A 13,948-nucleotide genomic window follows, 5' to 3' on the forward strand; every position below is an offset into this window, starting at 1 on the left:
ATGTTGTTCAATATTATTAGGACTACTTTAATAAAAGGTGATGATGCACTGTTACTTTAACATGTAATGACATTAAGAGTGCATTTTAAGTAGGACTTCAGTACATCTTTATTACTTTTTTACTCTTTCTATCATGTAAATAGTAACTTGTGTGCCAAATTTAAACTTTTATGCCATGTTGAGTCATAGAATATGTTTGTTAATAAGTTAAAAGTACTCCACAAGTGCACTTTCAATCACTTAAAAGCAAGAGTGTAAGTGCTAGAATACAAAGTGTTGAGAAAAAAGAAATAATTAAGTAAATAACTGCTCCCGAGAGAGCATATGAAGAAGAGGAGGGGGCCATGTATTGAACCCTGAGGTACACCAAGTGGTTTCTGATGCAGTTTAGACTGCAATGTCCTCACTCTTTGTACATTTGAGTCAGAACCATGTACGTTTGCATCACACATACTCAAGTAAAGCAACCCAAAATGTGTACTGTTTCAGAGTTCTGCTGTTTGTTTTTTTGTTGTTGTGCTGGCAGCGGCGGTGATTGTGTCGGGTTGGCAGGGCTGATCTCAGGTCAAGGCCAGGGTTGTGTACACAGGATGTGCTGCAGGAGCCAAACCTTAGTTCCTCGCATTTTCATTTCAATGGTCCCCGCTCTCGAGATGGACAGGCTTTTGTGATTGCAGCAGATTCCTCAGATTCCTTGCCCTTTCTGAGATTCCTCCGCCGCAGACGCACAACACATCCTCTGTTGCACAGTGCTGGGCCATTGTGCATCAGGGTAGAGCTCCATCATGTACGGCAGAACAAAAACGGCAAAAGATTAATAGAAGATTAATCAAAATGGCACACAGTGGGATTATCATATAACTGACTTAAAGTTGGCATGAAATTGAAGTGAAAATCGTTCTTCTTTTCAATATTGTGCTGTACATTCAAGTGAAACGGTGCTGGAAAAAAAGTAGAGCGGTTCAGGAGTTCAACTAGTGCTGCCAAAAGAATCATCATGATTAACTACAGCAAGCTTTTATTTTGGATGACATTAATCGCGATAAATAATTTAGCTGTGCTAATTTCAAACTTGGCGACACAGTGGCGAAGTAGGTAGTGTTGTCGCCTCACAGCAAGAAGGTCGCTGGTTTGAGCCTCGGCTTGGTCAGTTCAGTTGGGATTTATGTGTGTAGTTTGCATGTTCTCACTGCGTTCGCGTGGGTTTTCTCCGGGTGCTCTGGTTTCCCCCACAGTCCAAAGACATGCGGTACAGGTGAATTGGGTAGGCTCAATTGTCTGTAGTGTATGAGTGTGTGTGTGTGTGTGTGAATGAGTGTGTTTGGATGTTTCCCAAAGATGGGTTGCAGCTGGACAGACAAGTGTCTGGCTTGACGGCTTGGTTTTCAACTCTGCCTTCACTCAGCTAATCTTGTTGAGAAATGACTGATAACTCCACCCTAAATTGCTGATAAAATCGCCAAAAAGGACTGATAACTCCACCCTAAATGACTGATAGCCCCACCCTAAATGACTGATAACTCCACCCTAAATGACTAATAGAACAGCCAAAAAGGAGTGATAACTTCACCCTAAATGACTGATAGCCCCGCCCTAAATGACTGATAACTCCACCTGAATTACTCTAAGAAGCACCCTAAAAAACTGATAACTCCGCCCTAAATGACTGATAGCCCCGCCCTAAATGACTGATAACTCCACCTGAGTTACTCTAAGAAGCACCCTAAAAAACTAATAACTCCGCCCTAAATGACTGATAGCCCCGCCTTAAATGACTGATTACTCTGCCTGAATTACTCTAAGAAGCACCCTAAAAAACTGATAACTCCGCCCTAAATGACTGATAGCCCCGCCCTAAATGACTGATAACTCCGCCTGAATTACTCTAAGAAGCACCCTAAAAAACTGATAACTCCGCCCTAAATGACTGATAGCCCCACCCTAAATGACTGATAACTCCACCTGAATTACTCATAGCATCACCCTAAATAACTAATAACTCCGCCCTAAATGACTGATAGCCCCGCCCTAAATGACTGATAACTCCACCTGAATTACTCATAGCATCACCCTAAATAACTAATAACTCCGCCCTAAATGACTGATAGCCCCGCCCTAAATGACTGATAACTCCACCTGAATTACTCATAGCATCGCCCTAAATGACTGATACCCTGCCCTTAATGACTGATAACTCCGCCCTAAATGACTGATACCCCGCCCTTAATGACTGATAACTTCGCCCTAAATGACTGATAGCCCCACCCTAAATGACTGATACCCCGCCCTTAATGAATGATAACTCCGCCCTAAATGACTGATAGCCCCGACCTAAATGACTGATACCTCCGCCCTAAATGACTGATACCCCGCCCTTAATGACTGATAACTTCGCCCTAAATGACTGATAGCCCCACCCTAAATGACTGATACCCCGCCCTTAATGAATGATAACTCCGCCCTAAATGACTGATAGCCCCGACCTAAATGACTGATACCTCCGCCCTAAATGACTGATACCCCGCCCTTAATGTCTGATAACTCCGCCCTAAATGATTTATAGAATTGCCAAAAAGGACTGATTACTCCACCCTTAAATTAATGATAGCCCCGCCCTAAATGACTGATAACGCTGTGGGGTGTTAGGATGTTTCTAAGGGCCACCCCCTCTTCACTTTCATTTATCCGCGATCAACATCCACCCTGGATTTTGATTGTCTTTTTATATATTTGGACTTGCAGTGTATTTTTCTAAGATTATAAGAAAACTAAAAATTTCAGTGTAACATTTTCCCACAATTGTTGAGTGTTACTAACATTACGCAAGCGCATTTCACTGATGTTTTCGCTTATTTGATCTGTATTTGCGCAGTCCGCCATGGAATGTCTGATTTATTTCTTCAAGAAATGTCCGCTTTGAATGATTAGCCACTATTTATAGTGTGCAGAATTGAAACGGAGCCATTCATCAGGCTGATTCTTGTGATGTTGTCCACCCGTCCACTGTATTCTAGGTGGGTGGAGTTTGCATTGTTTCTGACAGTGGAAAGCAGGTGTGGTCCTCAGGAAGTCCAGCTTTTCCTTCCCATAGAAATGCTGGCGTATAGTGTGTGTTAGTGTGTGTGAAAGAGAGAGAATTGCTGGGAGGATCAGGCGACTCTGAGCTGTGGCTTTTGGGTTTTGCTTCTAATTGTTTATCATGTTTCACTGTTATTATTATAGTATGCTGGCTTGGGAAAACCACACTGGAAAAAAGCTTTTCCTACTTGGAGTTCTTGTCTTGTTTCTAGTCCAAATATCTTAATATTATTAAATCAAGAAGCATTTTCCAGACAAGTAAAAGCTATTGTCTTGTCTTCGGAAATAAAGAGTCAAAATTAAGTGAGTTTTCCCTTAAAACAAACAAAACACGGCAGATAATAATCATTTTTCTTTACTTTGAAATAAGTTTATTTTGCTTCCCCTGTTGGCAGAATATTTAGCTTGTTTTAAGGTAAAACTCACTTAATTTTGACTCATTATTTTTTTACAAACAATAATTTAGACTAGAAACAAGACAAAAAAAGTAAGAAAAGCATTCCAAGACTTCAGCTGCTGTCTGGGCTTTCCATTTCTTTTTATACCTTCCTTTCTTCATGTGTTTAACACTTTTTCTCTTTGTCATTTAATTTTAATGCACATAACTTAATTTCTACACTAATCAGTTTTGCTGTCTTTGTATGTGTGGATTACTTTAGTAGTTACTGACATCTAGTAAAAAAGCCAAGCCAACGGCACCTTTGGAATTATCTTTTCTAATGAAAAATGCTGTTTTGCTGTCTTTGTTTGTGTGGATTACTTTAGTTGTTACTGACATCTTGTAAAAATGTCAAGTCAATGGCACCTTTAGAAGGTCTTGTTTCTTGTCCAAATATGTAAACATTCTTAAATCAAGAAGCTTTTTCTGGACAAGCAAAAGATATAGTCTTGTCTTCAGAAATAATGAGTCAAATTTAAGTGACTCTTTCCTTAAAACAAGCTAAATATTCAGCCAATGGGGTAAGCAAAATAAAATATATAGACCCTTTTCACACACAGCAAAACTACTTTTCTTACTTAGATTTTTCTGCCTTGTTCTGTCCAAAAAATAAATGTAATCACGAAGCTTTTTCGAGACAAGCAAAAAATATCGTCTTCTTTTCAGAAATATGTCAAAATTAAGTGTTTTTCCTTATAACAAGATACATAATCTGCCAACGGGGTAAGGAAAATTACCTTGTTTTAGCTTTGAAATAAGTTTATTTTGCTTGCCACATTGAAGATTATTTAGCTTGTTATAAGGAAAAACTCACTTAATTTTGACTAATTATTCCTTAAAACAATAATTCCTCTTGATTTAAGAATTTGTACATATTTGGACTGGAAACTAGCCAAAAAATCTAAGTAAGAAAAGCAATTAGAGACTTCAGCTGCTGTCTGGGCATTCCATGGCTTTTTACACCTTCCTTTCTTCATGTGTTTGATACTTTTTCCTTGTGTCATTTTATTTTTATACACAACTTCATTTCTAAACTAATCAGTTTTACTGTCTTTGTAAATGTGGATTACTTTAGTTGTTACTGACATGTAGTAAAAATGTCAAGTCAATGGCACCTTTAGAAGGTCTTGTTTCTTGTCCAAATATGTAAACATTCTTAAATCAAGAAGCTTTTTCTGGACAAGCAAAAGATATAGTCATGTCTTCAGAAATAATGAGTCAAATTTAAGTGACTCTTTCCTTAAAACAAGCTAAATATTCAGCCAATGGGGTGAGCAAAATAAAATATATAGACCCTTTTCACACACAGCAAAACTACTTTTCTTACTTAGATTTTTCTGCCTTGTTCTGTCCAAAAAATAAATGTAATCACGAAGCTTTTTCGAGACAAGCAGAAAATATCGTCTTCTTTTCAGAAATATGTCAAAATTAAGTGTTTTTCCTTATAACAAGATACATAATCTGCCAACGGGGTAAGGAAAATTACCTTGTTTTAGCTTTGAAATAAGTTTATTTTGCTTGCCACATTGAAGATTATTTAGCTTGTTATAAGGAAAAACTCACTTAATTTTGACTAATTATTCCTTAAAACAATAATTCCTCTTGATTTAAGAATTTGTACATATTTGGACTGGAAACTAGCCAAAAAATCTAAGTAAGAAAAGCAATTAGAGACTTCAGCTGCTGTCTGGGCATTCCATGGCTTTTTACACCTTCCTTTCTTCATGTGTTTGATACTTTTTCCTTGTGTCATTTTATTTTTATACACAACTTCATTTCTAAACTAATCAGTTTTACTGTCTTTGTAAATGTGGATTACTTTAGTTGTTACTGACATGTAGTAAAAATGTCAAGTCAATGGCACCTTTAGAAGGTCTTGTTTCTTGTCCAAATATGTAAACATTCTTAAATCAAGAAGCTTTTTCTGGACAAGCAAAAGATATAGTCATGTCTTCAGAAATAATGAGTCAAATTTAAGTGACTCTTTCCTTAAAACAAGCTAAATATTCAGCCAATGGGGTGAGCAAAATAAAATATATAGACCCTTTTCACACACAGCAAAACTACTTTTCTTACTTAGATTTTTCTGCCTTGTTCTGTCCAAAAAATAAATGTAATCACGAAGCTTTTTCGAGACAAGCAAAAAATATCGTCTTCTTTTCAGAAATATGTCAAAATTAAGTGTTTTTCCTTATAACAAGATACATAATCTGCCAACGGGGTAAGGAAAATTACCTTGTTTTAGCTTTGAAATAAGTTTATTTTGCTTGCCACATTGAAGATTATTTAGCTTGTTATAAGGAAAAACTCACTTAATTTTGACTAATTATTTCTTAAAACAATACTTCCTCTTGATTTAAGAATTTGTACATATTTGGACTGGAAACTAGCCAAAAAATCTAAGTAAGAAAAGCAATTAGAGACTTCAGCTGCTGTCTGGGCATTCCATGGCTTTTTACACCTTCCTTTCTTCATGTGTTTGATACTTTTTCCTTGTGTCATTTTATTTTTATACACAACTTCATTTCTAAACTAATCAGTTTTACTGTCTTTGTAAATGTGGATTACTTTAGTTGTTACTGACATCTTGTAAAAATGTCAAGTCAATGGCACCTTTAGAAGGTCTTGTTTCTTGTCCAAATACGTAAACATTCTTAAATCAAGAAGCTTTTTCTGGACAAGCAAACGATATAGTCATGTCTTCAGAAATAATGAGTCAAATTTAAGTGACTCTTTCCTTAAAACAAGCTAAATATTCAGCCAATGGGGTAAGCAAAATAATCTTGTTTTCCCTTTGTAATATGTTTATTTTGCTTGCCACATTGGCAAATTATTTTGCTTGTCTAAGGGAAAAACTCACTTCATTTTGACTCATTATTTCTGAAAACAAGAATTCTTTCTGATTTAGGACTTTTTTTTAGATATTAGGATGAGAAAAAAGTCAAAAAATCTAAGTAAGAAAAACATTCAGAGATTTCAACTGCTGTCTGGACTTTCCATGTCATTTTACACCTTCCTTTCTTCATGTGTTTAACACTTTTTTTCTCTTTGTCATTCAATTGTAATACACATAACTTCTCTTCTAAACTAATCAGTTTGGCTGTCTTTGTATGTGTGGATTACTTCAGTTGTTACTGACATTTAGTAAAAAAGTCAAGTCAACAGCACCTTTAGAAATATGTTTTCTAAGAAAAACGCTCAAACGTTCAAAACTTATTTTACCCACTGTAAATACACCCTTTTCACACACTGCCTAGTCTGATGAGTCTTCATTTCTGCTACCACATTCGGATGTTCGGGTCAGAATTGGCCTCAACAACATGAAAGCATGGATCCATCCTGCCTTGTATCAGCGGTTCAGGCTGGTGGTGGTGGTGTAATGGTGTGGGGGGAGATTTACTTGGCACACTTTGGGCTCATTAGTACCAACTGATCAGTAACGCCACAGCCTACCCGAGTATTGCTGCTGACCATGTCCATCCCTTTATAACCACAGTGTACTCATCTTCTGATGGCTACTTCCAGCAGGATAACACACCATGTCATAAAGCGCCAATCATCTCAGACTGGTTTCTTGCACAAGACAATGAGTTCACTGTACTTAAATGCCATGCAGGATTAAGGCAGTTCTAAAGGCAAATGTTGTCCAACCTGGTACTAGTAAGGTGTACCTAATAAAGTGGCCAGCGAGGGTACAACACTGTGCTGGTGGTTTTTGAAAAAAAATCTTACACATAGCGCCTTTAAGTCAAGCAGCTTATTTTTTCTTCTAAGTGATTTGTAAATGATGACATGAACAATCGCTTTTGTCCTGACTGAACGTTACTCTGCCCTCCAGGAAAGTGAATCTGCTTCCCCCATAATGATTAAGGGTGTGTGATGATGACAAAGCTGATGTGTTGAATCGCATTGTGGCTAAATATAATCAGCAGCGCATTAAACACAAACACTCTGGTTTTGAATCAGTGTCCAGAAAGCTATAAAAAGCCCCCAACAGCCTGCTGAAGGCTGCGGAAGGGTGTTATTTTCCTGGATGTGTGCGTTGGAGAACAGTGAGGGGCGGCTCATAGTCAGCTGACCTCACACTAGCTGTGCTTCCATTCAAGGATGCGAGTTAGATTAATGCGCAATACTGGAATATGGCATAAAACATTTGCGAATAAAGCGGCGTTTACATCCAGTGTGTAACACAAGAGAACAAAATCATCACTTCCTGATAAACTGGGGCAAATATCAGTCAGAGAAATGGAGTTTAGTGCATTTCCAGCAGACACACAACGTCATGTGACATAGGTATTTGGTTATACTTTGGTTACGATGTCAGGGAGCAAAGTCCAATGTCAGTTTCACACTTAGATATTGTTTGACAATTGGTTTGGCATGCTGTCCTAGGAGAGAACCCTGAGCTCGGAGATAATTGAGCCCGGGGCTCCCGCCTGGTCAATTGAGCATGTAAGGGGCGTACAAGATCGGGTAGTTCTCCAGAGCTCCCCGAGGCAAAGGAAGAAAGGGGGAGAAGGGGCGAATGGGGGGTTTCTTCGGGAAACAAAAAAAAGGGAGGAGTTTCAGATAGGCTACTTATAGTGAGTTTGCATTAATCTGATTGGCTAACTAATGACTGTAGATGAGAGACCAGCTGCGGTCAATTATCTCCTCTCGAAATTATTCATTCATTTATTTTCTTGTCGGCTTAGTCCCTTTATTAATCCGGGGTCGCCACAGTGGAATGAACCGCCAACTTATCCAGCAAGTTTTTACGCAGCGGATGCCCTCACAGCCGCAACCTATCTCTGGGAAACATCCACACACACACTCATACACTACGGACAATTTAGCCTACCCAATTCACCTGTACCGCATGTCTTTGGACTGTGGGGGAAACCGGAGCACCCAGAGGAAACCCACGCGAAGGCAGGGAGAACATGCAAACTCCACACAGAAACGCCAACTGAGCCGAGGATCAAACCAGCGACCTTCTTGCTGTGAGGCGACAGCACTATCTACTGCGCTACTGCCTCGCCTTCCTCTTGAAATTAGTTAACCTCAAATGACGTCACAATAAGAAGTGTAACATCAGTAGACGTTGATCGTTGGTTGGTTTAAATTTGTGACATTAACTAACCAAAATCCAACGTCCCGTCGACGTCCAACGTAGGGTCTGACGTAGGGTTCTGACGTCAACTTGATTTTCATTTTCAACCAAAATGCAACGTCCTGACGATGTTAGGGTGCAACGTCAATCTGTCGTCATATTGACATCCTGTGCCTGCAGGGTTGGGATTCGCCCAACACAGGCTCATTCTGAAAACGTAGGACGTTTATGGAGATCGCGAATCGCCGGAGGTACGTATGGCTGCATTTAATTTTTTTAAGCGAACGCTACGGGGCCGCATGACGTTGTTCATTTTGGTGCTTACCGGCTGACTGATTACCTCCATGTGGAGGGCTTTCCCGCTGCAACCAGTTAGTCCAGTTAGCTTGTCATGTTGGACAACGGACTTGAGACGCAAAGAGGAGTTGATGGGGTTCGGAATTTGAGCAGTTCCAGAAATCAAGTAAGACATAAACAGAATCCAAAAAATAAAGTGAATAACAGGGTGAGAATGTGGTAAAATCTGAAGACATGGTAAAAATGGTGGCTTTTCTTTTTCTGGACGGCTTTTGTAAATCGTTGGTTGGGTTTAGGGAAGTAAGCGGGTGGGCGGGTCAATCAGTAAATTAAGTTGGGTTTAGGGAAGACGGACAAATGATCGACAGCGGCCTCTTGTGGGTTTACGCGAGAACAGCGCTAGCACGAACGGCACTTGCAAGAGACCACTCGCGAGAGCGGTCTTTTGTGGATTCCATAGACTGTAAAATATATGGACGTAGTATCCGTGACGTCACCCATAGGTTTCTAAAAAGCGCAAAAGAAGCCACAAGTAGGTGCGGCCAACCGTCGCCATTTTTTTCGCGCGTCATCACACCCACGGCAGGATACCAAACAAGAGCAAAGAGGCGGAGAGTGAGCGGAGCTACAGACAATTGCTGGCATTTAGCTTGGACCTGGTTCAGACACACTTTACTTTGGGAGAAATGCTTAATACTTTATCACCTGTGACTCGTTTGTATTCTGACCACTTGTGCTTAAGTGTACACTATATCAATAAAGTGTTTAGACTTTTAAAAACACTGCTGTAATACATTGAGCCACTAAACATTGTTCTTATGACAACAGGAGGAAAACGCGAATTACTTCCAAACACTTCAGATATAGTCTGTGTTAGTTAATGTAAGACTATTGATGAAATCCAGCATGACACTGTATGACAACGCTTCAGATGACGGTTCTAGAGCCTACAGCTAATCAATTCGTCAGATTCTGCAGTGCATTACAGCTCTAAATATAAATGATAAATGATCTTAAATAAAACAAATACATGTATAGAGATGGTATATAAGTATATAACTTTACTCACATGGGAAACGGAGGCCACGTGAATGGTTTGTGAGCACAATTAAGTGCACTCAGCATGCCATGCCATCTAATAATTGTAGGAAACAAGTCCAAAAGGCAGTTGACTGTGTAAAGCCACATAAAACAACACAGAAATACGATGAATATGCCGAGTTCAGTGGCTAATCTGCAGGAGTCAGCTAAGGTGACGTGACGGCGACCAACTAGACCTATCTGTCACTCAAGTGGCCACTCCCTTAATTATGCAAACTTAATATAACTTAATATAAAGGAAACGGATGAGTTATAAAAAAAATTCACCCCCTCACAGTTGTCATGAAGGGTGATATTAGCTGTATTAACCAAAATCTTTTTTTGTACAGGCTGTAAACACCTTTTTTTTCTGCTGTAAAGTTGGCCATTCTAACAGTGGGCTCAATTGAAATTTGCTCTGTTTTGGAGCAGGAGCGGCCAGGACTAGCGGAATTTCGGATGAATTGCAGTTTTAGATGCTTCCGAATTGGCTCTCTGAGGGAGAGCGGGAGGTTGCCGCTTGGTGGATTCACGAAAACAAAAACTGCAAAAAAAAACAAAACGTACCTCTAAGGACGTATTTTGCGGCCTCCAGAAACGTCCACGAGACTACATTTTCATAATAAGCCTGGGTTGGATTCGCCACTCTCGTGTTTTTTCTTCTCAACTAAATGAGTTGCGCCTCAGAAGGGGAAGACGAAATTCAATGAACGCAATGCTGTGCCTTTTGGAGGAGTGAGATGCTCTTTGGGAGCGCAGACTGATGCTCGAGACTGTTCTAGAGGAAATAACCACCATAGCAAAATTTCTTTGGCCCAGATCTGGCCCACACCGTCAGCATTTGCTTGGCCCACATGCCGCAGTGAATTATGGTATATGACTGGACCAAGTCTTGCTTCCATACAAGCGGCAAACATGGACCATATAAGTCTCAGCCAAGGTAAAAACCCATAACTGGGCCTGAACTGGGCCAGATATGTTGGTGTGTGATCACTGCGATGTTTTTTAAAAACCCATGAAGCATTTTGCTTTATGGCTGTGCTTTTTCTTGAAGTGACCTGATTGATACAATTTTTTCTTTGCTCAAAAATGATTTAAATGTATTTTAAAAGTGGGTCAAGATAGGCCAAACATAAGTGGCCCACATGTACATTTAAATATCTGGGCCAAACACTACATTTGATATATGGCCCATGTCATGAGTTCTGCCTGTAAGACGGTCCCACCTCAGCCAAACCTGGGCCATGTTTGGCCCACATGCTGCTCGCCAGTGCCGGACTAAATGCCTGCTGTACCAGCTTTATGCCAAATCTGGGCCAGAATTCTTTGCTACCTGGGAATAATACTAACACTGAAGCGCTGTGATGACGGACTGATGGCTGAGGGGTTTATGAAATGAGCAAAACAACATCTCAGATCTTTTACAATGTGCTGGAATAGCTGCTTGGTCCATTAATGCGTCTCTGAAACACATTTATATCACCACATCATCTGTTAAAGCAAAATCACATCACTTTACCAGTGCACATGCTGGATTTTAGTCACTAAATGTGGTTCAATATTCAATATGAGGTCAATATTATTAGCCTCCTTAAGCAATATTAGTGTTGAAATGTCTCTAGAACAAACCACTGTCATACAATGACTTGCCTAATTACCCTAACTTTACCATAATTACCCAAGTTAAGCCTTTAAATGTCACTTTAAGCTGAATACTTGTGTCTTGAACAATATCTTGTCTAATATTATGTGCTGTCATCATGGCAAAGAGAAAAGAAATCAGTCATTAGAAAGAGTTATTAAATCTATCACTTGCTCAGCCATTTCTGTGTTTCAGCCTCATCCACTTGTGTTTGCTAATGTTGTGTTGTGTTTGTCCTGCAGGACCTGAAGCTCGAGCTCAGACCGCGGCTTTGTTTCATTATGAAAGGCTCCAATGGCTTCGGCTTCAACCTGCACAGTGAGAAATCCAGACCGGGACAGTTCATCAGAGCCGTAGATGAAGACTCGCCGGCGGAGAGATCCGGACTCAGGCCCAAAGACCGCATCGTACAGGTACAAAACACAATCTTTTACCTTTGGTCAGCTTAGCGGCTAATTCAGTTCAGTCAGACGAAAATATAAAGCGACAACCTCCAGCTCTCCCTGGTTAAGTTAATACAGAAGTAACTGAAACTGCAATTCATCGATATTTCCACTAGGCTTGGCTCAATAATAGAGCACATTTCTACAGGGGAATTTTCCAACCTACGTCACACGGGTTCAACTGCACTTATCGGTTGCAAAAAACCCCCGATTGGAAAAGCAAACATGTCGTGTTGTGCGGTAGGATGCCAAATTCGATAAATTTTTCCGAACACCACACCGCTTTTGATGCCAACCGCAGACGTCTTTGGCTAACAGCCATCATAAACGCTGAATGGAGTAAGGACCTAATTAATAATGCTGGACTCTTATATTAGGTAAGTTCACGCTGTGCTGAATCATACGCATTACTCGGTTTTGATATCAGCGGGGTTTTCAGCAAAAACAGTTAAATGTGGTGGGTTAAACTGCAGACACTGAATGCTACGAATGAAATGTAAACATAGACTGTATGTTCACACACCCCACCTTACAGGTTCAGTTCACTGTCAGAATGCAGTCGCTATTAATGTTCTTAGAACGTTATTAGAAAATTCCACTGACGTTATATTAATGTTCTCAAGGCGTTATTAAATACAATATTCAAACATTACACTGACGTTATATTAATGTTCTTAGAACGTTATAAGAAAATTCCACTGACGTTATATTAATGTTCTTAGAACGTTATTAGAAAATTCCACTGACGTTATATTAATGTTCACAAACCAATATTTAATACGTTATTAGAACATTACACTGACGTTATATTAATGTTCTCAGAGCGTTATTTAATACGTTATTCGAACTTTACACTGACGTTATACTAATGCTCTCAGAGCGTTATTAAATACATTATTCGAACATTACACTGATGTTATATTAATGTTCTCAGAGGGTTATTTAATACGTTATTCGAACTTTACACTGACGTTATATTAATGTTCTCAGAGCGTTATTTAATACGTTATTCGAACTTTACACTGACGTTATATTAATGTTCTCAGAGCGTTATTTAATACGTTATTCGAACATTACACTGACGTTATACTAATGCTCTCAGAGCGTTATTAAATACATTATTCGAACATTACACTGATGTTATATTAATGTTCTCAGAGCGTTATTTAATACGTTATTCAAACTTTACACTGACGTTATATTAATGTTCTCAGAGCGTTATTTAATACGTTATTCGAACTTTACACTGACGTTATATTAATGTTCTCAGAGCGTTATTTAATACGTTATTCGAACATTACACTGACGTTATACTAATGCTCTCAGAGCGTTATTTAATACGTTATTCAAACTTTACACTGATGTTATATTAATGTTCTCAGAGCGTTATTTAATACGTTATTCAAACTTTACACTGACGTTATATTAATGTTCTCAGAGCGTTATTAAATACATTATTCGAACTTTACACTGACGTTATATTAATGTATTCAGAGTGTTATTAAATACATTATGCGAACGTTACACTGACGTTATATTAATGTTCACAGAGCGTTATTTAATATGTTATTAGAACATTACACTGACGCTATATTTATGTTCTCAGACCGTTATTAAATACATTATTCGAACATTACACTGACGTTATATTAATGTTCTTAGAGCGTTATTAAATACATTAGAACATTACACTGACATTATATTACTGTTCTTAGAACATTATTAGAACATTACACTAAAGTTATATTAATGTTCACAGAGGTATATTTAATCCGTTATTCGAACATTACACTAACGTTATATTAATGTTCTCAGAGCAATATTTAATACATTACTACAATATTCCACTAACGGTATATTAATGTTTATAGAGCGTT

The 13,948-nt window shown here is 38.8% G+C and overlaps 1 protein-coding gene across 1 annotated transcript in view; it reads left to right on the forward strand.

Moving 5' to 3' along the window:
- nherf1b (NHERF family PDZ scaffold protein 1b) overlaps positions 1-13,948 on the forward strand; it is a 56,567-nt gene that overhangs the window by 25,704 nt on the left and 16,915 nt on the right. The window contains exon 2 of the mRNA XM_087245429.1: positions 11,871-12,041. Within this exon, the coding sequence (XP_087101555.1) occupies positions 11,871-12,041 (171 nt within the window). The remainder of the gene's footprint in view (positions 1-11,870; positions 12,042-13,948) is intronic.

This window comes from Danio rerio, chromosome 3 (genome assembly GCF_052040795.2).
Source record: "Danio rerio strain M-AB ecotype USA chromosome 3, GRCz13ab, whole genome shotgun sequence".
Taxonomy (NCBI): domain Eukaryota; kingdom Metazoa; phylum Chordata; class Actinopteri; order Cypriniformes; family Danionidae; genus Danio; species Danio rerio.